This window comes from Artemia franciscana, chromosome 10, assembly GCF_032884065.1.
Source record: "Artemia franciscana chromosome 10, ASM3288406v1, whole genome shotgun sequence".
Classification (NCBI taxonomy): Eukaryota; Metazoa; Arthropoda; class Branchiopoda; order Anostraca; family Artemiidae; genus Artemia; species Artemia franciscana.
In genome coordinates this window covers 43,732,998-43,760,363 of record NC_088872.1, presented here as the reverse complement: position 1 = coordinate 43,760,363, position 27,366 = coordinate 43,732,998, and the positions used below count along the sequence as shown (strand labels likewise).

At 35.1% G+C, this 27,366-nt stretch overlaps 1 protein-coding gene across 1 annotated transcript; it reads right to left on the bottom strand.

Moving 5' to 3' along the window:
- Positions 1-6: 6 nt before the first annotated feature.
- On the bottom strand, positions 7-26,212 carry LOC136032227 (uncharacterized). The gene is made up of 5 exons (XM_065712446.1): positions 26,073-26,212; positions 24,776-24,930; positions 18,884-19,212; positions 2,826-3,000; positions 7-246 (listed from the first exon to the last, which is right to left on the bottom strand). The coding sequence occupies exons 1-3, from the start codon at positions 26,206-26,208 to the stop codon at positions 19,117-19,119; spliced, it is 387 nt and encodes a 128-aa protein (XP_065568518.1). The 5' UTR covers positions 26,209-26,212; the 3' UTR covers positions 7-246; positions 2,826-3,000; positions 18,884-19,116.
- Between the last annotated feature and the right edge of the window lie 1,154 nt (positions 26,213-27,366).

Below are 27,366 nucleotides of genomic sequence, written 5' to 3'. Positions count from 1 at the left end.
ATAAAAATAATGGATTTCTTGTTCTTCAAGTTCAAGTTCTTCCATCATATCAAAATCTTCCAAAGGAACTTCTGCCGAATTCCCCCGCTTCTGCAGCCGAACTTCTGCCGCTAGCTGATTCTCCCGCTTCTCTAACAAGCCAAGCGCTTCCTTTATAAATTTTGCTTTCTTGTTTTGGTCATCCTCATTGTGTGATTTTTGGAACTCCAGTTCTCTTCTTTCACGACGTACAACATAGTCAGTGACCTTCAAAGAAAAATTATTTAGAAACATAATGATTATAATATGTTGTCTAATATGTATGTCTTTCAGCGTGTCTGTCTGCCTTCAACTTCAACCTATTCTTTATTCAACTTAAAAAACACAAAATTGACAAACTGATCACGACATTGATCTTTTCAATCAATGTCGATGAATCCCTAGCTTTAACTGTTATAGCTGCATCATCTGCAAATAAAATTGCGTGGCTAATATTCTCATGCAAACCTCATGGAGAAGAATTTCATGATTTAAAGTGTGAAATGCTTTTTTTTATATCATAGAAAACAGTAGCCACATGGCAATTATCATCTAAACAATCATTTATTTCTAACAAAAGAGCTGCAACTGCTTGTTCTGTCGAACGGTTTGCCCTAAATCCAAATTGATATTTGGTAAAGAAATTTATTTTATCTAAATAGCTGGAAATCCTTCCTTTATCCTTCCTGGAAACACTTATATATAGATAATATAGCGATAATATAGAATATGGCGATAAATATAGATAATGGCGATAAAATCACAATTGGACGATAATTACTTATATCTGATCTATCGCCTTGTTTATACAACGGAATTACTCGGGCAATTTTCCATCTACTAGGAAATATACCTGAATTGATGCTCAAATTGAAAATGTGGATAAGTGGTTCAAAAATAACTCTGACAATACTCTGTGACAAATTTGTTGATAATTCATTCATCTCAGTCTATTCAAATACTCCCTCTTTAAACATATTTCCTTACGACATCCTCCCAGCCCAATTGGGGAAAAACAGCTTTTCATTTGGCCCTAGACGGTTGGGGGACAAGAACAATCGTTGGCGATTTGTCATCACTCATGCGCAGAAGGTTCCCTAGCCATCTCAATCATTCTCTCATTATAGGCCTAGATAACGGGATTGAACCACACTTTTCGTAGAGCATACTATTTGTGATACGGTCAGTCAGTCGAGTTCCCCAAAAAATCCGTAAGCAATTTCTCTAGAAACAATCCAGCAAATCTTCCTCTGCTTCCTCAGAGCACACACACCTCACTGTAGCTACCAATATTCTAACCTTGATTCTCAAACTTATCTTCCTAATCTTCCAAACTGTTTTCAACTGTGAAAAAACACCCTGGACCTTGACTATTGTATTTTTAGCATCTTCATTGCACCCACCGTTCTTACTAATAATTATAATTAAAAAAGAATTGATGACAAGATTTCCATCCAACAACTTTCAGTGAATGCGCAACTTCCACCCTTCAAAAGAAAAGAGGGTATATTATTACATCTTGTTTTTACCCAAGAAAGTACGAAACACGCTCCATCCACTACATCATGTGTCTATTTTATCTGCCTCTTTCAAACTTGTATTCCTAGTCTCAAACACAAAATTCAGAAGCCTCCATTTTTTTGCTATATTTCAATTCTAGGTTTGTACAGTAGGATTTTGACCATCCCTATAGCAGTTCGATTTATTCGTTGATGTACACTAGAAAACTTTCAAAAGTATTGTAACTGTGCCTTTACTTTGAGAAATAAGTACAGGATGATGAATAAAAAGCATGTCTTTCTATTGGAAAGTCACTTGGTAGTATGGTATATTTAGACCTAAATAAGCAGGAGGCATTTCTGTGACTCCTGATCAATAAACTGGGCAAACGTGCTAAAAAAACATGTACAAATAAATTCCTAAAAATTTGAAAAGAAGCATTTAAGGGACAAATTTTAACTCCCTGGTAAAAAAATCCCTTCACTAAAATACTCTTATTTTCTGTCTAAAACTCGAATATTATGGTAATTCGAATTTTTCTAAGGGAAGCCACTCCTTTGGTGCACACTATATTCAGGTTCAGAGTCAAAAGCAGCAAAGCTCTGAACTAGTTTGATTATTTAAATGCTAAAATTAGAATATACGCATTATAACAGTTTCAAATGATATGTTACTCCATTTCATTTTAGAAAGAAATATCAGCTCATGAACAAAAGCGAGAGGGGGGAGTCTATTAAGAATCTACTCAGTTCTAGATCCACAACTATCCTTGCTAAGACCCACATAGACTAGATGTATGTTTATGATGCGGCCTGAGTAATACAACATGGAGGAGGTCCTAAGAAAGATCAAAGAGAAACATGTACATATTTCAAAGAAAAGATTCTTCTAGAAAAAGATCCTTCAGATCCACCCAAGGCTTTGTTTATTATTACTACTACTAACAGTTCATTGGAAAACTAAGCCATATGAGGCCAACATAGCTGCACGACCTTCTCATCTACTAGCAGTATATTCAAAGCTTCACTATCCATCCCCTTCTATTAAGTTCCAATTTTCTTTTGTATCCCTTTTTATACCCTCTTTCCATCCCAATCGTAGACCACTCGATTTTATCCTGACCGACTGCCGTTTGACCATTTTTTTATCTTTCTCTTTTTTTTTAACGACTTGAATTTCGTTGAAACGGATAACCAAAAACCCCCTTGAGATTTTTATGCCAATAAAAGAAGGAAGTTTTTGAGTCTCAAAATCTTTGTTTTCATATATGCCCTCGGTTTTACTTTGGTATTAGTTAAAAAGATTACCTCCTGAGGAGTTGCCAGAACAAGTTTTTGGCCTCTTTCATTGTTCAATCGGCCCAATTCTGTTGTTTGGGGTTGATTTATAAAGCGAGGCACCATTGATTTTTCTTCCCTAAACATCAGCCGGAACGTAATATTTTCTTCAATTTTGTACGAGGGCCATACAACATAGATGGCACTGGAAAAATAACATAAAATAAAATTAAGAAACGTATATATAGGCGAATTTGTAATCCTCGTAGAAAAACAAATAAACATATAATTTGTTCAATACGGGACACAGAGATTAATACAGGATTCAGCAACAGTAGCACACTGCAGGATAACCAGATGATGAGAACGTGGCATTAAGCTAATCCAAACAAGAAGAAGATATCCATCTATTGAATTTGATCCATTCTTTTTCTCCAGTACATTAATCCTGAAAACACAAGTTAAAATACGCTTTTCAATATAAAACGGTTGGACAAAGGTTGTACTTATTCTTGGTTTCTCCCCCCCCCCTCCTCCCTTTTTGCAAATATTATTTTTGGATGACCTTGGCTTATTTTGAACTTACTTTCCAGTGCAAAATCGTAGTGTAGGTACGGTTTAGAGTAGAAAGCTATTAGATTAATTCTTAAGGACTTAGTTTATAATTAATTTTTATAATTTCTATTCAAAATTAATTAATTTGGACTAATTCACTTACATAATATATTTAACTTAATAAACAAGTTATATTAATTTAATTAATTAAACATATTTATTAAATTTACATTAATCTCAAATTTATTTTAAAACAAATAATTTAATAAATTTGTATTCCTGCGCCATTTAATTTGCCAAGCTTCCTGCAAATAGGATCTTCTTGATCTTGCAATCTCAAATTGAAATTTTTTAAAATTTTTAAACAAATTTCTTTTTTAGTTTTTTCTTTTTTTTTAGTTTTGTAGCTTTTTCTTTTTAGTTTTTTACCTTTTTTATTTATTCTTCTTTTTTTAGTTTATTTACCTTTTTCTTCTTTTTTAGTTTTCATTTTCTTCTTTATTTTTCAGATGTCATATGCAAACCCTCAAACATACAAAAACACAAACATGCTTTAATTTTTTTTTTTTTTTTTTTTTTTTTTTTTTTTTTTTTTTTTTTTAGTTTTGTAGCTTTTTTAGCTTTATTTTATTTTTATTTTTTTACCTTTTCTATTTTTTTCTTTTTTTTAGTTTTTTTTTCTTTTTAGGTTTTTCTTTCTTTTTAAGACGTCGTATGCAAACCCTAAAACATACAAAAAACAAAAAAGCTTTAATTTTTTCTCTCTTTTAGTTTTTTTTATTGTTTAATTTTGTAGCCTTTTTAGGTTTTTTTTAGGTTTTTTTCTTCTTTTACCTTTTTTATTTTTTTATTTTATTTTATTGTTTTTCTTTTTAGTTTTTTTCTTTTTTTCCCTTTTTTTTAGTTTTTTAGCTTTTTTAGTTTTTTTCTTTTTCTTTTTATTTTTTTTTTTTTTTAGTTTTCTTTTTCTTCTTTATTTTTCAGACATCATTATTCAGATGCGTCATATGACAAACAAACACACATATTCTGGTTACGCGTTGCTCCAGTGATTCCTCGACACACCTTTTCTTTACTTTCTCTGTCAACTGCAAGCCTGGTTTCGCGTTGCATTCTATCTTTTTCAGTATTTTTCTATTTGTCAATGTTCATTCTAACATTGACACTTGGAAAATTTCGGAAACCCTACTGGTCTCTTCCATCTCATTTTCACATATATCCCAGGCTATCACAGATAGCCTAGTATTTATTATTGGGTGAACATATTTTCGGGTGAATTTTCTTTGTGGGAGGAGGGGGGTCATTTTCAACGGGGATAATTTTCCGAAGAGAAGAAATATTTTGGGGTATTTTCCATGGGAAATTTTAAATTTTACACAGGGGGGGGGAGGATTTCCTGGCATAATTTCCCATATCAAAAGGGCAACATTTATTTAGGCTATTCTAAGGAAATGGCTTTATCTCCTCAAAACAAATTTACAGTTTTTGCCTGTCCAGGTCATGGGCTGAGAAGAACTTCTTTTCTTTCTCTTTTTTTACTAAAATTTGATTCTGTTGCCAACATGCATCTTACTCCAAAACCCTCGTCGATGTATAGCAGTAGAGCTGTCTATCAGTATAAACATTTAGAGACTCTAACTTCATAAAAAACTTTTTGATAGGTATATCTTTAGTCTAAAGCAGGGTTTAACAATGGGAGGGGGGATCCTTTGGAGGTCTAAGTTTCAGCAGTCCCTAGAGAGGCTGCAATGAGTTACGCCAAAACCATCTGAGAAAAGAAGAAAGTATTTAATTAAAATAGTCCATACATCAGATAATAAATCCTCCACGGCCGCCATAATCCCCCAAGGTCCGGGAGCAAGCGGTATAATCTATGTCCTGGGGGCATGTATATTCGTACCTTTCTCAGGGCATACGGTAGATAGTTTTTGTGCATAGTTATTATCTTACTTTTGTCCTCAGAATAAGAATGTTGTTAGCACCTGAAAATTCTGGATAGTATGTATCGTTTGTGGAAAATTGCATTTAAAAAGATGTTGTATGCATATATCAGTTCTTTAAGGAATTTCATCAGCATTGAAGACAAAATTATATCTTTTTTAGCTCAAAAGGGGACATAGACCAACTTTCTAATATCTTGTGTTCCTGACTTACTGGTAGAATTGGCTATAGATGTGTGTATGTGGGGGGGGGGGAACAGAAAGGTACTTGCCCCATTTCCAAGATTTTAAATAAACAATTTAATGGTTATAATCATGCTGTAATTTATTAATGTTATTTTTACTGAAATAAAATTGAGGATGAAGTTAGTAAGTGAAAATAATTAATACATTATGAATTAGTTAATGCAAAACAATAATCATTAAAATAATTGAATTAAAACAATCAATAGTAATTACATTATTACATAAATCAAATCATAAATTCTTAAAAAAAATTACTAATTAATTGATAGAATGAATAACAGTATTGTAAATATTGATTTTGACACAATCAGTTTGGAAGTTGCTGAGGATAATAGTGCTAAAGATAGCTGTTACCATGACCTCTTGTTATCATCAGTCAATTTTAAAGCTGTTGCTATTGCAGTACACTTGAATTTATTAGATGATGGTCATTGTTTAATATATCGAAAGACGCATGAAAGTGGCTGGTATCGCTATTACGATTCGGAGGCGAAAGAGATTAATATTAACGATGCAAATAGAATAAATAAATATTTTGTTCAACAAATGACTTTTCTATTCCTTGAGAAGTGTTAAAGATTTTGAAAGGCCCTATAAACAAATTCCTGCTCTGGATGACACCTGTGGATTCATGATCAACTGGTGCAAGAGCGCCCAGCCAGTTAGGATGAAAAGACCCAAAGCAAATAGAGAACTTTGTAGAGTCATTTTGTTAACACCAGTTCAAAAATCAGATAATAAAACTCGGGAATCAAGAAAACCCCCAGAGCCCGATACAATTGGTGAAATTTCTTAACTTCATTTTTATTGAAATAAAATGGAAAGTGCCGTTAGCAAGTGCAAATAATTAATAAACTAAATAAAATTAATGCAAAAAAAATAATAATTAAAACAATCACATTAAAAGAATCTGTGTCCTTTGAAAACGATTTTTACCAATAAGTCATTTTTTTTTTACAAGTAGGACTTGAAATTTGATTCAAGACATGGCTAGACATGGATATAAGACAAGACTAGGGGCTAATCAAAATTTTACCCCGGGCACAAGAAAGGCCAGAACTGACCCAGCATAATGCTGATGAGCTATTTTGTTGACTGAGTATGCATATTGTCTTTGAATCTACCTTACCGCTCAGTTCCACTGAGGATTGTTGCGCAAAACCTTCTATATGGAACGAATACCGAAAATACTGTATCTTCCTCCTTTCCTTCAATATAAAATGAAATCTCATTCTCCCCCCCCCAAACTTCGTAAAAAAATTCCTTAAGCAGTCCTGAAATACTACAAATCCGTTATTTTAATGACCTTGGGGACACAGGCTCATCAGAAACAACAGTTTCGATGCCCTCCCCCAAAACAGCATTCTAAGTCTTCTTGCCCTTTATCTGAAGCTGAACTCGATCCCGAATATATCCTTAAATATTGCAAAGGAAGTAGTTTGAAAACTCGACTGCACGTAACTTTTGCTCAGATACTTCAGTTGTTTCAGCAATATACTTTTGGGGAGCTCTAAGCAAAATCTTAGCCTAAGATGCGATTCCAAAGGGTTGCAAAGTGATGGGATAGCCATAATCAAATGTGCCCACACTTTTTACGAAACATTTTACGTTTACAACAAGTAATTTGAGTCACTTGAGGCAATTTTCAGGTACTCTAGGGTATTGTTGACCCAGAGGCATACTTGTTAAACCTCCATTACTCTGAGCAAAATGGTCATTTCAAAATTGTGATGTGGTGCTATTTGAAGAAAAATGATGACAAAGACTATATTTGACGCACCGTTTTTAACCATGGAATAAGATGGCCCAGCTTCTTGTTCTGTGTTGCCAATTTCTTCCGTAATTTTTTGGCATTAAACTTAACCGAAAGTATTTGGTGACGTCCCATTTGGTCAAATTTTCCATTTCTGTAAAAATTTCAGATTTCTTTTTTTTAAAACAAATGTGTTTGTCATCATTCTTAAAACAAATATCCATTTGATTGGTGATGTGAGAATAACAGTCAATCAAAAAAGATTTAAAAATGAATAACAACTCTTGAAATATTTTCGTGCAACGTTAATTGTTCTCCCAGAAATGTGCTCATGGCGTCATTCCAGCAGAATGCCCAATACAGGATTAATTATGGCGTCATTTGAGCAAATCAGACATCATAATTTATCATGACGTCATCCAGTGATTAAAACCAGTTGCACTGATCGAATTGGTTCAGTATTAGTTAGTTAATAAAACAATGCTTTCATTTCGTAAATTTGCTATTCCTGCAGTATGTGCAAGTGTAATATACTGGACGTTTAAATGGTGGACGGCTAAAGAAGAGCCTCTTTTTAGTACTGGTAGCTTAACCAATTCAAAAAAAGAAAAACGTAAAGCTTTACCAGAAACTTGTGCTGATAAGGAAGGACTTGGTGTAAATAATTTGATACTGGAAGAACCTATAGGAGAGGCAGAAGAATCTAAAAAACAATCTGCTTCTGCCGAGGCAAATATCAAAAAAGAAGAAGAGCATAAGGCGAAAGTGGGGAACTTAGGCATCTCTGAAGCATTCCTAAAGGCATTACTAGTGAATGACGACAAGAAAACAACAGAGGACTTCGCTGAATCAAAATATACAAGTGCCATTTCTGCTGAAAATTTAGAAGTAACAATGCTGCAACAAGAAAATTTGAAGAAAGAAGGACAATTTTTTGACAAATTAGAACAAGAAGAAATGCATACCAAGAGGAAGAAGAAAAAGAAGAAGTTTATCCAAAGTGGAATATATAGCCCTGACCTCCCTGGCCAGGAGCTATACAACCAGGATATCCGTCATCATAGAATGCATGAAGGGGTAAAAGGATTTGAAAACCTTGACATGGTTTCATGTTATGCAAACTCAGCTGTTCAGTGTCTCTTTAGCATACATAAGAATCTTTTCAACGTTCTTCTCCAATTACGAGGCCCTATTTCCTATGAAATAGAACGACTTGCATTTTCATCCCTTGAGAAAACGGAATCAACGAAACAGCTTAGAAAATTACTTCCGTCTAGGTATGGCTTTGCAGATTCAGTCTATCAGGACATGACTGAATTTTGGGAGACTGTGTTTGATTGTGTTGATAATGAAAACATCCCTAAATATGCCAACCGATTGTCATATCAAAGTTCACTTAGTGAAATTTTTCATTCTGAAAACCGAAAATATTTGATATGTAATATCTGCCGCTGGAGTGAAATTGACGATATTCAGAATAATGGGAAACTTCTTTACTTAGCAGTTCCAGAATCCGATGAGCGTCCTATTCCTTTCAATATGGTTCTTCATCCCAATGCAGTTGACAGAAATTGTCCAAATGGACATGAACTGACTTCTCACATAGTATTTACCAAAACTAGTCCCTTTCTTGCTGTGTCTTTGAATAGAAATTTATCGGGTTTCAAAAATAATACCAGAATTGTAAATATCGATTTTGATAAAATCAATTTGGAAGCTACAAAGGATAACAGTGCTATAGATAGCTGTTATCATGACCTCTTGTTATCATCAGTCAATTATAAAGCGGTTGCTATTGCAGTACACTTGGGTTCATTCGATCTTGGTCATTATCTTGTATATCGAAGGACACCTGAATGTGGCTGGTATTGCTATGACGATTCGAAAGTGACAGAGGTTGATATGAACAATTTAGGTATGACACATAAAAATCGTTTACAGCAAATGACTTTTCTTGTCCTTGAGAAGTGTTAAAGGTTTTGAAAAGCCATAGAAACTAATTCCTGTTCTGGGTGACACCTATGGATTCATGATTAATTGATGCAAGAACACTCACCTAGTTAAGATAAAAAGACGCTAAGAAAATAGAGAGCTTTGTAAGCCAAAATGTATGCTGGTCGAATTAAACAGAACAGTTGAAAAGGAGGTTTGTCTGCTTTCCCAGAGATTCAGCCAAAAGCCCTTAAAACCAAAGCAAATGATATGCAAACGACTGCCTAGTTTATGGTCATTATGTCAGCCCCTATTTTGATTTTCCACTGACTTGCCTTCTATCAAGTGCCAGCGTCACTAGTTGTGAAATTTTGAAGTATTTGACCCATGCTGAATAAGTATTTTGTCTGTGTCCTTCCTGTTTTTCATTTTCTTATACTCCTCTTTAGTGCATTTTTGTTATATATAGAGGGTAACAATAAAATATTATCATTATTTTATATCTATAATTAAATAAGATAAAATTATTTGTATGAAGGTATATAGATCAATAGATAATGAATATATATATCTATATATATATAAATAAGTTCTTTGTATATATATATATATATATATATATATATATATATATATATATATATATATATATATATATATAATCGTTACACGCCATATTAGTTACGCGCCATTGTAGTTGTGTCCCTATGTCCCACCTGTGAATATAGATATATCTTCTATATATATAAAAATAAGTTGTCTGTCTGTGGATGTGTGGATGGATCAGGTGACGTCACCTGAAAAAACTGGATCAGGTGACGTCAAAACTGAAAAAACTAAAAAAAGGCAAAAACTACAAAAAAAACTAAAAACTAATAAAAAAAATAAAAAAGCTAAAAAACTAAAAAAACTATAAAGGTAAAAACCAATAAAAAACTAAAAAAAAAACTGAAAAAACTAAAAAAAGGCAAAAACTACAAAAAAAAACTAAAAACTAATAAAAAAAGTAAAAAAGCTAAAAAACTAAAAAAACTAAAAAACTAAAAAAAGGTAAAAAACTAAAAAAAATAAAAAATAAAAAAAAACTAAAAAAAAGGAAAAAACTGAAAAATAAGCTAAAATAAAGGTAAAAACCAATAAAAAACTAAAAAGAAAAAAAGGAAAAAACTAATAAATGACGACACTCAAAGAGAAAGCGACCAGGACAAAAGGAATGTTCGATTAGCAATCAACAAAGCACCGGGACACAGGGAGTATAAATGACGACCAGGACATAAGTAAAAAAAAAAACTATCTATATATATAAAAATAAGTTGTCTGTGGATCTGTGGATCGTGGATCAGGTGACGTCACCTGAAAAAACTGGATCAGGTGACGTCAAAACTGAAAAAACTAAAAAAAGGCAAAAACTACAAAAAAAACTAAAAACTAATAAAAAAAAATAAAAAAGCTAAAAAACTAAAAAAACTAAAAAAAGGCAAAAACTACAAAAAAAACTAAAAACTAATAAAAAAGCTAAAAAACTAAAAAAACTAAAAAAAAGGCAAAAACTACAAAAAAACTAAAAACTAATAAAAAAAATAAAAAAGCTAAAAAACTAAAAAAACTAAAAAAACTAAAAAAAGGTAAAAAACTAAAAACTAAAAAAAACTAAAAAAAAGGAAAAAACTGAAAAATAAGCTAAAATAAAGGTAAAAACCAATAAAAAACTAAAAAAAACTGAAAAACTAAAAAAAGGCAAAAACTACAAAAAAACTAAAAACTAATAAAAAAATAAAAAAGCTAAAAAACTAAAAAAACTAAAAAAAACTAAAAAAACTAAAAAAAGGTAAAAAACTAAAAAAAATAAAAAATAAAAAAAAGGAAAAAACTGAAAAATAAGCTAACATAAAGGTAAAAACCAATAAAAAACTAAAAAGAAAAAAAGGAAAAAACTAAAAAAAATTTTCATCTAAAAAACTAAAAAAAACTAAAAAAGGTAAAAACTAAAAGAACTAAAAAAGAAAAAAATAAATGACGACACTCAAAGAGAAAGCGACCAGGAGAAAAGGAATGTTCGATTAGCAATCAACAAAGCACCGGGACACAGGGAGTATAAATGACGACCAGGACATAAGTAAAAAAAAAAATTAACAAAACTAAAAAGAAGGTAAAAACTACAAAAAAACTAAAAAGAAAAAAAAACTAAAAACTAATAAAAAAACTAAAAAATCTAAAAATCTAAATAAACTAAAAAAGAAAAAAAAGGAAAAAAATAAAGGAGAAAAACAAAACTAAAAAACGAATGTTTATACAGACCGGTACACCGGGATACAAATGACGACCGGGACACAGGGAATATAAATGACGACCGGGACACAGGGACACAACTACAACGGGGACACCGGGGGAAACAGGGGGATATAAATGACGACCGGGACAAAAAAACTAAAAAGAAAAAAAAACTAAAAACTAATAAATAAACTAAAAAATCTAAAAATCTAAATAAGCTAAAAAAGAAAAAAAAAGGAAAAAAATAAAGGAGAAAAACAAAACTAAAAAACGAATGTATATACAGACCGGGACACCGGGATACAAATGACGACCGGGACACAGGGAATATAAATGACGACCGGGACACAGGGACACAACTACAACGGGGACACCGGGGGAAACAGGGGGATGTAAATGACGACCGGGACACCGGGACAGGGAATGGTCGATTAGCAATCACCATCAACAAAGCTCAAGGGCAATCATTAGAATCATGAGGTATAGATCTGAATACAGATTGTTTTCCCATGGACCATTATATGTTGCATGTTCAAGAGTCGGTAAACCTGACAATCTATTTATATGCAAAGGCAATGGGACAGCAAAGAATGTTGTATATTCGCAAGTTTTACGTAGTTAAAACCATATATATACCTATCTATATTCACAGGTGGGACATAGGGACACAACTACAATGGCGCGTAACTATTATGGCGCGTAACGACTTACGCGCGCGGGGGGGCTTGGGGGGGGCGCGAAGCGCCCCCACCAACTAGGTGTTGGGGTGGCGCGAAGCGCCACCCCAACAGCTAGTATATATATAAAAACTTGCGAATATAAAGTAAAACTTGCGAATATACAACATTCTTTGCTGTCCCATTGTCTGTGCATATAAATAGAATGTCAGGTTTAACGACTCTTGAACATGCAACATATAATGGTCCATGGGAAAACAATCCGTATTCAGATCTATACCTCATGATTCTAATGATTGCCCTTGAGCTTTTTTGATGGTGATTGCTAATCGACGATTCCCTGTGTCGCCATCGTCATTTATATATCCCCCTGAGCCCCCCCGGCGTCCCTGTTGTAGTTGTGTCCCTGTGTCCCGGTCGTCATGTCCCGGTGTCCCGGTCGTCATTTGTGTCCCGATCTGTATATACATTCGTTTTTGAATTGGTCTTTTTTTAGGTTTTAGTTTTTTACCTTTTTTTAGTTTTTTTTTTTTTTTAGTTTTGTTTTTCTCCTTTATTTTTCATTTTTTTTCCTTTATCATTTTATTTTCTTTTTTAGTTTTTTTAGATTTTTAGCTTTTTTAGTTTTTTATTAGTTTTTAGTTTTTTTTCTTTTTAGTTTTTTTGTAGTTTTTACCTTTTTTTTAGTTTTTAATTTTTTTTTACTTATGTCCTGGTCGTCATTTATACTCCCTGTGTCCCGGTCGTCATTTGTGTCCCGGTGCTTTGTTGATGGTGATTGCTAATCGAACATTCCTTGTGTCCCGGTCGTCATTTATATTTCCTATGTGCCGGTGTCCCGGTTGTCATTTGTGTCCCGATGTCCCGGTCTGTAATTTCGTCAGTCGAAAACATGACGTCAGCCGACACAGAAACATGACGTCACCTGATCCACAGACAGACAAACAACTTATTTTTATATATATAGATACTAGCTGTTGGGATGGCGCTTCGCGCCACCCCAACACCTAGTTGGTGGGGGCGCTTCGCGACCCCCCCAAACCCCCCCGCGCGCGCAAGTCGTTACGCGCCATATTAGTTACGCGCCATTGTAGTTGCGTCCCTGTGTCCCACCTGTGAATATAGATAGATATATATATATATATATATATATATATATATATATATATATATATATATATTTTTTTAACTACGTAAAACTTGCGAATGTACAACATTATTGGCTGTCCCATTGTCTCTGCATATAAATAGATTGTCAGGTTTACCGACTCTTGAACATGCAACATATAATTGTCCATGGGAAAAACAATCTGAGTTCAGATCTATACCTCATTATTCTTATGATTGCCCTTGAGCTTTGTTGATGGTGATTGCTAATCGAACATTCCCTGTGTCCCTGTCGTCATTTATATATCCCCCTGTGCCCCCCGGCGTCCCCGTTGTTGTTGTTTCCCTGTGTCCCGGTCGTCATTTGTGTCCCGGTGTCCCAGTTTGTAATTTCCCTTTGAGTGTCGCGGTCGTAATTTATATTCCCTGTGTCGCGGTGTCCCGGTCGTCATTTTTGTCTCGGTCGTCATTTGTGTTCCGGTGTCCCGGTCTGTAATTTCTCTTTGAGTGTCCTGGTTGTCATATATATTCCCTGTGTCCCGGTCGTCATTTGTGTCCCGGTCTGTATATACATTCGTTTTTGAATTGGTCTTTTTTTAGGTTTTAGTTTTTTACCTTTTTTTAGTTTTTTTTCTTTTTTTTTTAGTTTTGTTTTTCTCCTTTATTTTTCTTTTTTTTCCGTTTTCATTCTATTTTCTTTTTTAGTTTTTTTTAGCTTTTTAGCTTTTTTAGTTTTTTATTAGTTTTTAGTTTTTTTTCTTTTTAGTTTTTTTGTAGTTTTTACCTTTTTCTTAGTTTTTAATTTTTTTTTACTTATGTCCTGATCATCATTTATACTCCCTGTGTCCCGGTCGTCATTTGTGTCCCGGTGCTTTGTTGATGGTGATTGCTAATCGAACATTCCTTGTGTCCCGGTCGTCATTTATATTCCCTTTGTGCCGGTGTCCCGGTCATCATTTGTGTCCCGATGTCCCGGTCTGTAATTTCGTCAGTCGAAAACATGACGTCAGCCGACACAGAAACATGACGTCACCTGATCCACAGACAGACAGACAGACAACTTATTTTCATATATATAGATATATATAGATATATTGGTGGGGCGCTTCGCACCCCTCCAAGCCCCCCCCCCCCCCGCGGGCGTAAGTCATTACGTGCCATATTAGTTACTTGCCATTGTAGTTGTGTCCCTGTGTCCCACCTGTGAATAGATATATATATATATATCTTCTATATATATAAAAATAAGTTGTCTGTCTGTCTGTGGATCAGGTGACGTCATGAAATTAGTTGTCGTCATTTTTGCTATGACGGTGACGTCATTAATGGTATTTAAGACATGCGTTCACAGAAAAATGTTTAATTGTAAAATGACTGAAGAACCTACAATGGCAACAGCCGAGGAAGCTGCTCAAAGAGTCTGTGCCAAAAAACTTGCTGCTGATAGAGAAAGTAAGAAAAGAAAGCGTGCCGAGGAATCAAGGAATCACAAGAACAGTAAGAAAACAGGCTTGCGGCTAAAGAGCGCAAAACCGCGCAGTTAGATGAAAATCCACCTGGAAAGCGAGAGTCAAAACATATCAAAACTAACTCTGCCTTTTAAATTAAAAGGCAGATCCGTTGGAATCATGGGAATGCGAGGAATAAGAACAGCCTCACCCTCAAAAGGCCCTGTCAAGATTGTGGCCTCTATTACGTTTTCCATTGTTTTTTTTTTTTTTACGGCAAGTCGCGTGCCATTGCAAAGCTTTGGAGGGTTGATATTTCTTAACAGTATTATTGGTAAGCCTTTTTTAGTTGTAGCACGTGTGGTGGAAACCCTGAAGGATCCACGGAATTTAAAAATTCATATGGATAATAAACCACCTCATTTGGTTCCAAAACTGTGTCGACTGACTTGTAAAGGACTGCCTGGTCTCGAATCTTGGTCAAAATAATATTGTTGATTTCGTGGACGTCTATATTTTTGGGTGCAAGAATCGCTCTTTCACTTAGCCATTTATTATTTTTATAATTTTTTAGAATATTCGGAAATAATTTTTCAATCAATTCATTATTGGACGTCACTAAATTACAGAATTCAGCAGGTAGTTGTATACGTCCTGAAATTGAGTCTACTGGGAGCTTTCCGTTTCCAATTGCCAGCAATTGATCTGAAAATGTTTGTCCAGAGTCATCGTTTTGCAATCGGACACGCATAATTGTAGTTGATTTTAATGTTTTTACGTGTGCCCATAAATTAGAATTTTTTAGGCAAGCATTCATTTCGTCTGCAGGGGTTTATCTTGGTATTATAGGTAATGTTTGCCTGAAATCTCCCGCAATGGTTTCGAACTCCCTCGCAAATCTTTCAAACATTGATCCAGAGCCTCGAGCGATTTTTTGTGTGCCATTGTGCACTCGTCCCAAATAATAAGTTTGTATTGCTGCAATACTTTACCCATCCCAGATGATCTGGCAATATTGCACGTGGGAGTTTCTGTAGAATGCAAATTCAGAGGCAATTTCAAAGCGGAATGAGCAGTTCTTCGACCAGGCAGCAACATTTTGGCTATTCCGGACGACGCAATTGCCAACGCTATATCATTTTTTGATCGAATTGATGCCAGATTCAGTTTTATCACAAACGTTTTACCAGTACCTCCTGACGCATCCAAAAAGAAAATTTCTAAAACGTTGTTATCGACACAATGCATTATCGTATCATAAATGGCTGTTTGTTCTGACGTTAACTTGGAAATGTTATTTTGTACATACGACAATAGATCACTCGTGCTTTAACTTTGTTCACGATCCAATTCTACACATGTCGAAACAGTAGCGGTACGATTAGGTGAACGCATTGCCAAATCCTGAAAAGGTTTGTCATATATACGCACAAATCTTCTATAATAATTAAATTGTAGTTATAAATTTCTGATGTAAAATCAAAAGTCATATCTGACGTCTCTAACCGTTTTCGATGGAGTATATCTTCGGACATTTTTGATTTATATTTTTCCCATAACTCTGTAGGAGATGATGGAGAGCAATTTGTTAGTATGATTCCAAACAATGCACGAATTTGACTTGTAGTTGACGTTTCGTACGCGTCATTGATGCATTTATCCCAGTTTTGGTCAATCTCCAATAAATTCAGAGCTTGGCATGCACTACGGTAAGTGTCATGTATAGTACCGTTTACAGTTCTCAAATACTCGAAGGACGTCGGACTGGGTACATTCACCAAAAGCAGGCGTAGAAAGAAGCACTCATGTTGCTTGGGGTGAACGGTGTAGAGTCTTCCTATCCTGGTATCTTTGAAGATGGTAGGTTGGCCGTCGACTGACTTACCCTGTTTTCGACGTTCAAATACTTTATTTTTAGTATTCCACGTATAATACGAAGGCACTTCAGTATACAGCAGTTTTTTTGCAAAAGAATCATTTTTACATAGCGAAAAGAAAGCAGTTAACTTTGTATCCGGTGGATACAGGAGTTTTACATCAAAACCTCTTGAGCTTATTTCATGAACTAATCATGCTAACATGTAGGGACATTTGACAGGCTTATTTGACAGGTGTACTGAACATGTAAAGCTTTTCAATAGATACACTCCCCTGGAACTTCGTTGAAAAAGAGACTAAATATGTTGCTTTTACCTTTGATCTAATTCATTACATTGACTTCGTTATGATACATAATGTTATCTTCGAAAGTTGGGATTCCCAACTTTTGTAATAAATTAGTAATTTTGCTACTCATGTTTTTTTTTTGCATTGATTCTAACTAACTAATAAACGGGGGAGATTTTTGAACACTATCTGGCGCGGAAATCATTTGCTTTTTTTACAATTTAAATAAAATGTTGTCAGAAAATTAAAATAAGAAATGTAAGTTCTGGCAGTAGATAGTACATTTTGTTAAGTAAAAACACCTTAGCGACGCACTTTGGGATATTTGGATTAAAATTGTGGCAAACACTAAATAATGAAAGAAAATGAAACAAATTAAATTCCTGTTATAATAAGTTTGAAACATTTTGGTTATATGAATCGCTTTAGCTTAATGGGATGATATTTTTTGAAATTGGTACTTGAACGCAAGGATTCTTCAAACCTTTGATTTTATTTTCTGGAACACTTGTCATCAGTGAAGAGAAAAAATATGACGTGAAGGTTGAGGTGCAAGGCATTTTTCACATTCAGAATACAATTTGTTAGTGAATTGGCAATTCTGTGACTGTTCCCCCACCCCCCCTCCTGTTTGAACAATTATAGCTTTTAGATTGTGGCATAAAATGAGAATTTTTAATACTTTCACTTACTGAGCTGAATTTTTTTTTTAGTAGCATAGGTATTGTAAGATCAAACAAAGATATTAGAATCACCAAAACTTCCAAAAAAGCAGAAGATCCTAAAAATTCTTCTGAAGTCTTAATTATCCATACGATTGAGAGACTAACATAAATCGAATCGAAACTTGAATAATTAAGTCTTGATTAATTTCAAGCGTTCATACGTCTTAATTAACTTGCAGTGTAGAAAGAAACCTTGATATTGTAATGAAATGTCCACAAAAATTGTCGAAAGGCCTTATCTATGAATTTGGCAGGCGATATCGGACAAGATTTTAGACAAAAACGTCACGTACTTCCTGTAATATGGACGTCTTGAATAGCTTACTTGATCAATTTTTCCACATTTGATCTATTTATTTCATTCATTCCATCAACAATGAAGAAGAATAGACATGAATTTTAAAAGAAACATTAGGCTTCCTTTTGTCAAAGTGAATGAAGCCACTTTGAAGATCAAAAGCCTACTGCGGGCAATCAAAAAACCTAGTTGGATAGCTCTGACGAAATAAATCAAAAGTAGTATTTTTTTTCCTTGCCGGGTTACATAGAAACAGTATTTTCGTCTCAACAAGCTACGTCCCTTGATATACGGAGTCAGGGTCTCCCTTACTGTTTACAGCTATAATTAAGTACTCTCCACTTTACATCTTCTGGTTAACCCTGTCCAGTGAACAACCCTGTCCTTTCCTTACATGAATTTATCAAATCTATGTCTTTAATCAACACCAAAAGACGCTAAGTCTGCCAAACCCCCATTCCTTTGAGGTGCACCCACCACGGAGGCGGTGGTGGTGGAGAGAGAGGGGGGATCAAGGCCTGAAGTTTGATAAATACTATTGTAGGGCAAATGTTATTATTAAGCAAGACTAATCTAATTAGGATTTCGAGGAACGTTAGAAAACAATTTTGGGCAACTTTTCAGAACACGTACACTCCAATGCAGCGACGACATGCAAATTTCCAGTCGCTTTAAAACTGGAAACGGAGTTTTTTTGGAGTCTTCCAAGAAGATTTTTCGGAAAAAAGACTCCTTTGAATGCTTATGTTTAAAAGAGGGTAGCAATAATACATTTGTGCCACTGTATAAACAAAAACCCTTTACTTTCTTTAAACTTAATTTTGCCTGTCAGAAAAACCAATTTCCAATTCTGATTTAAAACACAAACGAACCACGTGTTAACTCATATAAAAACACGTTTTCATGAGGCAAAGTTAGTCCAGCCATTAAACTCAAGTTAACCCCTGTGAGAACCGAGATTAGGACTTACTTTTCTCTTTTTCAAGACAGCAGATCAGCTACCTGTTTGACACCCTTTAAACTTTTCTGAAATCTCTCTAGCAGCCAAATTGTATATATGGGAATGTATACAATTAAGGATATACTAACTTCAACGGAAACCACATTTGTCACCGGATGCACATTACACTAGATACAATAGAATCCATATACAAAAACTAATCCTGATAAAGAGATAGAAAAATACACAAGCCAGTCCGTAGCTTAGACATAAGCATGTGAACCTGGTCCAAGTTGAGTTTGCATCTGCATTACTAAATTCTTTTCCTGTTTTTTCTGCTCCTTCACATCAATGTGCTCCTTAAAGAAAACAAAACCAGACATGAGTAAAACTAACTATAGCTCCGTAAATATACAGTAGAATAATAAGAATAGTCAGAATGCGGACCCATTACTTTCTTCTTTCGTGCTTTTGATTAAGAGCACCAATTTCGACCAAGATTCTTGAAACAGTTTTCATAGACTTCTATTCGAAATGACCAAATTCAATCAATAAACCTCCAACTATTTGGAAGAAAGGTAGACGTCTTGCACCTAATTTACGTCACAAACTTGCACGGATTTTCAATTTATATGATTGAAGGTATAGAATGGGCACGTAGCCCCAAACTTCCACTCCCCCCATCCCAGCGAAATGTTTATCGGAAAAGTAGACATGCTGTACCTCGTTGGATGCAGCTTCACGCGAAGATTTTCAATCTACAACATTTGTAGTTTGAATTGGCCCCTTGACAAAGAAAGCTTTCAACTAGAAGAAATGTAATTCATTACTCATCTGTGGGTTAATTGTTTTGGGAATAAAGATGGCATACTGATTAGCTATAATTCAAAACTAAATAGTAAACTGGAAAGTATCTACTTGGCCAATCAGTGTTTTGATAGGGTCTATGGGGAATAGGGGAATTTTCATAATTTTTGAGAAGCCCAAAGTCAAAGGAAAACAATATATTACCCAGAGAAACTTTTGAATCATTTCCTGAATTTCCCATTATATTTTAAATTTTACTAAAAGTCTCTCTGGAATATGTATTCTTGAAAGTTTTGATAAGATCAAAGTTATTACCAATCGTCAGTTATCACCAAACGCATTCAGCGACGCATTATCTGTCAGTGTTAGGTAAGGCATTAATAAATTAAATACAGTTAGGGTGGTTTGTACCTCTTCTATTCAATATTTTTCCGATAATAAGAATCGATAGCCTTTACAATAGGAACGCCTCTAAATTCAATTTTTTGGAGTTTAAATGCCTAGTGGGTTTTACTTAGGCTGACTTCAGACGCATATGATTTTGAGAAATTTTCGGATTTTTTTCCTATTTTTAACTTGAAATTTTTTCAAGATACTTCATGAGATTATTCAGAAAACCTTAAAAAGATTTTAGAGCCTTTCACTCTAGAAAAAAAGGCCGTCCTAGCCGAGTGAAAGGGTGCGCTGGATTTATGATCCTTTGTCCGAGAGAGTGAGGGTTTGAATCCTAGTGTACCCAACTATTTGGTTTGGGACGGGGGTCAGTGGTGTGACTCGTAGGCTCAACCAGAGTCGACCCAGCTCTAAACAGATACCTGGAGAAATTTGGGGAAGGTAAACAGGAAGGGTCTGCGAAAGCGCTGGATGGTTGATCCCCAACCCCCCCATTGCATTTCCTAGCTGAAGGGCTAAGAAATGGAGATCAGTACAGCCGATAGGGACTATAAAGTACAATGCCGTATTCTATTTTCTTTTACTCTATAAAAAACCTTATAGAATTTATTGAAAAACTTTCAATTTGAAAATGGCTACAAAATCTGTGAAAGATTTTATCTTTAAAAGGATTTTGTCAAAACTCAGCGCTAAATTAATATTGGATGATATCATTAAACCTTCGCTGGGTTCTACTCCGTACGCTTCAACCAATTATTTGTTTAGATTTCAGAGAAAATTTCATAGTTTTATATGTGCTGTCTGTTGAGGTAAAATATCCCCCCCCCCAAAAAAAAACAAGAAATATTTCCTTTCATCATAAAAAAAACATGTTCAGGGAGAGCGAGTTTTCATGCTTTCAAGGAAAATTGAATCCGTGCAAAATGACAGTCGTGAAAACTGCATAAACGAAAGACTGGGTCTCCGAGAAAAATTCATCTCATCTGGCAAAATGATCACAAATAAAAACGGCAATAGTTTTAAATGCTTTATATAACAAGAGCTAAGAGCTCATATGGAAGGTGTGACGAGGCGAGAAGAGCTAAGAGCCAAGAGATCATATGGTATGAGCTCTAACAAAATTCTATGAATCAATAAATTGATTTAAAAAGGAAAATAAGAGGCTTAATGCCGGTCAAGATTTAAAATAAGAGCTCTGAGTCACAAAGTCCTTCTAAATATCAAAATTCATTAAGATCCGATCACCCGCTCGTGAGTTATAAATACCTAATTTTTTCTAATTTTTACTCTCCCTTTTGCCCCCCCCCAGATGGTCGAATCTGGGAAAACGACTTTTTCAAGTCAAATTGTGCAGCTCCCTGACACGCCGACCAATTTTCATCGCCCTAGCACGTCCAGAAGCACCGAACTCGCCAAATCACTGAACCCCTCCCCCCAACTCCCCCAAAGAGAGCGAATCCAGTACGATTCTGTCAATCACGTATCAAGGACATTTGTTTTTTCTATCCACCAAGCTTCATCCTGATTCCTTCACTCCGAGTGTTTTTCCAAGATTTCCCCCTCCAACTCACCCCAATGTCAAAAGATCTTGTCGGGATATGAAATAAGAGCTCTGACACATGAATTCCTTCTAAAAATCAAATTTCATTACGATCTGATCATCTATTCGTAAGATAAAAATACCCCAATTTTCATGTTTTCCAAGAATTCCGGTTTCCCCCCCAACTCCCCCGAATGTCACAGGATCTCGTCAGAATTTGAAATTAGAACTTTAAAGCACACGATCCTTCTAAATATGAAATTTCATTAAGATCTGGCCGCCCTTTCGTAAGTTAAAAATACCTCAATTTTCAAAATTACCCCCCCCCCCCCCAATTCCACCAAAGAGAGCAGATCCGGTCTAGTTATGTCAGTCACGTATCTTAGACAGGTTTATATTCTTCCCATCCAGTTTCATCCTGATCTCACCGCTTTAAGTATTTTCTAAGATATCCGGTCCCCCCAACTTCCCCCCCAAATTACGCTTGATCCGGTTGAGATTTAAAATAAGACATCTGAGTTACGAGGTCCTTCTAAATGTGAAATTTCATGAAGATCCGATCACTCCTTCGTAAGTTAAAAATACGTCATTTTTCTTATTTTTCAGAATTATCCCCCCCCCCAATTGAGCGGATCCGTTCCAATTATATAAATCCCGTATGCAAGACTTTTGCTTATTTTTCCAACCAAGTTTCATCCCAATTCCTCCAATCCAAGCCTTTTCCATCATTTTAGGTTTCCCCACCCCAAACTTCCCCCAATGTCACCAGATCCGGTCAGGATTTAAAATTAGAGCTTTGAGACACGATATCCTTCTAAATATCAAATTTCATGGAGATCCAATCACCCGTTCATAAGTTAAAAATACCTCCTTTTTCTAATTTTTCAGAATTAACCCCCCCCCCCAACTACCCCAAAGAGAGCGGATCCGTTCTGGTTATGTCAATCATGTATCTAGGACTCGTGTTTTTTTCCCACCAAGTTTCATCCCGATCCCTCCACTCTTAGTGTTTTTCAAATTTTAGGTTTCCCCCTCCCAACTCCCCCCCAATGTCACCAGATCCGGTCGGGTTTTAAATAAGAGCTCTAAGCCACGATATCCTTCTAAATATCAAATTTCATTGAGATCCGATCACCCGTTCGTAAGTTAAAAATACCTCATTTTTTGATTTTTCAGAAATACCCCCCCCCCCCCAACTACCCCAAAGAGAGCGGATCCGTTCCGTTTATGTCAATCATCTATCTAGGACTTGTGTTTATTTTTCCCACCATGTTTCATCTCGATCCCTCCACTCTAAGTGTTTTCCAAGTTTTAGGTTTCCCCCTCCCAACTCCCCGTTCGTAAGTTGAAAATACCTCATTTTTTCTAATTTTTAAGAATTACTCCTTTCCCCCCCAACTACCCCGAAGAGAGCGAATGAGTTCCGATTATGTCAATCATGTATCTGGGACTTCCCATCCAATTTATTTTTCCCATCAAGTTTCATCCCGATCCCTCCACTCTAAGTGTTTTCCAATATTTTAGGTTTCCCCCCTCCAACTCTCCCCAATGTCATCAGATCTGGTCGGGATTTAAAAAAGAGCTCTGAGACACAATATCATTCCAAATATCAAATTTCACTAAGATCAAATCACCCGCTCATAAGTTAAAAATACTTCATTTTGTCTATTTTTTCCGAATTAACCGGCCCCCCACTCCCCCCCAGATGGTCAAATCGGGAAAACGACTATTTCTAATTTAATCTGGTCCGGTCCCTGATGCGCTTGCCAAATTTCATCGTCCTAGCTTACCTGGAAGTGCATAAAGTAGCAAAACCGGGACTTTAGGTTTCCCCCCTCCAACGCCCCCCAATTTCATCAGATTCGGTCGGGATTTAAAATTAGAGCTTTGAGACACAATATCATTCCAAACATCAAATTTCATTAAGATCCAATCACCCGCTCATAAGTTAGAAATACTTCATTTTTTCTATTTTTTGCGAATTAACCGGCCCCCGGTCCCCCCCCCCGGATGGTCAAATTGGGAAAACGACTATTTCTAATTTAATCTGGTTCGGGCCCTGATACGCTTGCCAAATTTCATCGTCCTAGCTTACCTGGAAGTGCCTAAAGTAGCAAAACCGGGACCGACAGATAGACCGACAGAATTGGCGATTGCTATATGTCACTTGGTTAATACCACGTGCCATAAAAACCATAGTGTTTTCTCCAACGACAGAAAAAAAAACGGCAAAGCTTTTTGCAATGACACTTCTGGAAATGAATGCAGATTCGATGACGCAAAAAAAAAGGACTATAAAATGACGTATGAGAATACTCTAGAACTCTAATCGAAGATTTTCTTCAGATTAAAATATACAGAAAATAAATAAGTAATTTGAAGAAGAAGTGGTGTAAAATAAAAAGAAAAGAAAGATGATTTTATCAACTTGTTTCGTCATATTTGGAAGGGAAGGAATCTCTCCAAACAATTGATATAAAGAGTAATCTGATTGTCATGTTAACATGTCCAAATTATTATTAATACAAGCAAACTAAGTCGATGCTAGTGCCACAAATCTCCTTTGGCTCCAATATGTCTAAATTAGAAAATATGGGCTGAACCTTTTGGATTGAATCGTTCCCCGGCCCTTTCCACCTTCACCGGAATTCGTGGTGTCTTGATGACATAATTCCTTTCCTCATTCCAGTCAACATGGGCTGAACCTTTTGGATTGAATCGTTCCCCGGCCCTTTCTACCTTCACCGGAATTCGTGGTGTCTTGATGACATAATTCCTTTCCTCATTCCAGTCAACCAATATCAATGCAGTTTTCTTTTCTAATAACTTCATATTGGCATAATGCTGAAGCTGAAAAGTATACATCATACGCCAGAGATATATAAAAAAAAAGTAAAATTCACTATAATTATTCTATTAATCAGAACATAGATAGAATTCGCAGGATCCCTTGGAACCTCGATCATTTTCTATGAAATATCTACTTTTCTTCGAAATCATATCTTTAGCATATTATGTATAGGCTACAAAAAATTGGCAATGAGATAATTTGTCTTTCTTTATTTTAAATTAACTAACATTACTTTTGCAATACTATTATGCTAGTAAGAATGATTTCAGTAACAATTATAAATGTACATAGTTACAGTAAAATTAGCCTAATAGTCTTGTAAAAAAGTTACCTGATACAGGAGGTAAGCAGACAGTGCAAATCCAAAAAATGAAATCACGGCAAAACCATAAGACCAGGAAAGATAGTTGTAATTCGGATATAATAGCCAATCTCGTCTCCAACATTGACCCCCAAACACAGCCACTGACAGAAACATACAGCCACCTAAATCAAAAGGAATGCTGAACTTAAGAAAAAAATAATCAGTTTTTATTCTCTAAATATTCAGTAAAAACTGGATTTTCTGGAATGATGTCAAATGAGCTTAGAGAGCTCTAACCAAAAGCAGGCAGCCACATTCGGCAGCAAGTGTTATGCAGAACTCACACACAGGGATGACCAAGCTGTATGAAATACGATTGAAGAAAAAATACTCCAGGCTTTCTAATGTGGCAAAGTTGGATTCAGTCAAACTTGGTACTTCAAGAGCGGACAAGTCTTTTTTTTATGGAGTTAATAATGACCACTTCGTACATACCTGAAGCCTCATTAACCTTGGCAAGAAGGACTCTGCTTCTTAAAAGTAAAAGTAATTCAAAGCCGTCTCGGTCCCGTTCTTAGTTTCGCCAGAGCAGCGTTTTCCAACCTGGGAGGCACAGCTACTAGGCACTCCGGACTAGTCTAAGGGGATGCGCGAATATGAGCGAGAACATACAAAAAAGAATCAAACGAAACTGAAGCTACGCAGGCACGTAAATATCTTACAACACTTAGCAGTTGATAATAAGTAATGAAAATATACACACAATAGGTGAAACACTAGTTTTACCAGCAGCTGTTAATATGGGTCAAAACGATGTTTGATGAACACATGCAAAACACCTGCAACAAACACCGCTCACTGATAACACAGTTGGCCGAAGAATCGAGGATATACCTTCCGATGGTCTTTACAATCAATTAGTTTCTCAGATGCACGCTTCAAAAATCGCCTAACAGGTAGATGAAGAAACTGATGTACTCATCAATAATGATGAGCCAGTGATTTTTGTTAGATTTTATTTCGTTTTTTAAGCTATCACTTGCTGATTTTACGTCTTTTTTTTTAATCGGGCTTTCTAGCCAAATTCGGGTGTTTTAGACCATCTCGTTTATAAAACGAGAAAAAAAAATTCCAGATTTCTAGCCTGAAGTCTTAAAAAAAAATCCGAAATTTTTGGTAATGGATAAGCTTTAATTAATTTTAAGATCAAGAGATGACTCCAACAGAAGTAAAACAACAATTTATACCCAAAGTAACAACTGCTGGCCAGGTGCTGTAATCAGCACGACAGTAATGTTATAGAGACAAAAAAAAAATAACTCACTAGTAATGGCATCCAGCATAGAAGCAATTCCAATAAACGTAGATCCATATTTCTGGGTCCATTTCAAGGGCCAACGAGTCAAATACATCGAAATTGTAATCATGGAGGACAAACAAAATATTAGTCCCAAAGTCATGAAAGCCTATACGGCCATCAGCCATGCTAAAACGGAAAAAAAATAGTCTCCTTGCTTAAAAAAAGAAGTTGATAAATGATGAACGAAATGAAAAAAGATACAATTTCTTCAAAAAAAATAAGTTAATTCGTTACGTTACAAAACAAAAAGATGCAACAAACACGACATTGAATGAAAGCGCTATATACGTGGATTTACATGAAAAAGCTAAATCGACCAATTAAAAACTATTTGCATTACAAAGTATCTTTGAAAAGGATCTTCTGAGTAGTACTTATTTTGTAAAATAATTTGAGCTTTAAAAAAAGGCTTACAAGAAAGAAAATATGAACAAAAATGTTAACCCATAGTTTGTTAGTTTCCTTGGATCCCAAATAAAGCAAAGTTTGAAATTAAATGCGTGAAGTTTGAAGTCTGTAGTTTTACAAATCAGGTTTTATCCATCTAAATAAAATAATAATACCAAATAATAATATAATAATACTAAATAATAAAAGCTAAGGTTTTTAGTCTTAAGATCGAATCTTTCTACTTATTCTGCATTTATAGCTTGTATTACCTTTGCATACATCGATTAGAAACCATTCAAATTAGGAAATGCTTCAACCATGAAAACCATGAAATATTTATTCTATAAACAAATTTTCGGCAGCAGCTCCAAACTTAATAAAATGTATAGATTCAAAATCAGTGTCAAAGGGAAAATCTACATTACTTGAACGAAAACTATAAAATCAAAAAAATTGTTAGTAAGTGACCTTTTGATACTTCAGAGCCCCTATTCGCGCACACTGTCCTAAACCTGGAACGTCTAAGTTTCACATTTTTCTTTTTGGAACATAATGAATTGTAAAGAAATTGAGCCGCATAACTTCTCTTAAAAAAAAACCTCTTTAGATTTCGGAAACCCTACTGGTCTCTTCCATCTCATATTCACTTATATCCCAGGCTATCACAGATAGCCTTATATTTATTATTGGGTGAACATATTTTCGGGTGAATTTTCTGTGTGGGAGGGGGGGGGTCATTTTCAACGGGGAGAATTTTCCGAAGAGAAGAAAAATTTTGGGTATTTTCCATGGGAAATTTTAAATTTTACACGGGGGGGGAGGATTTCCTGGCATGATTTCCCATATCAAAAGGGCAACATTTATTTAG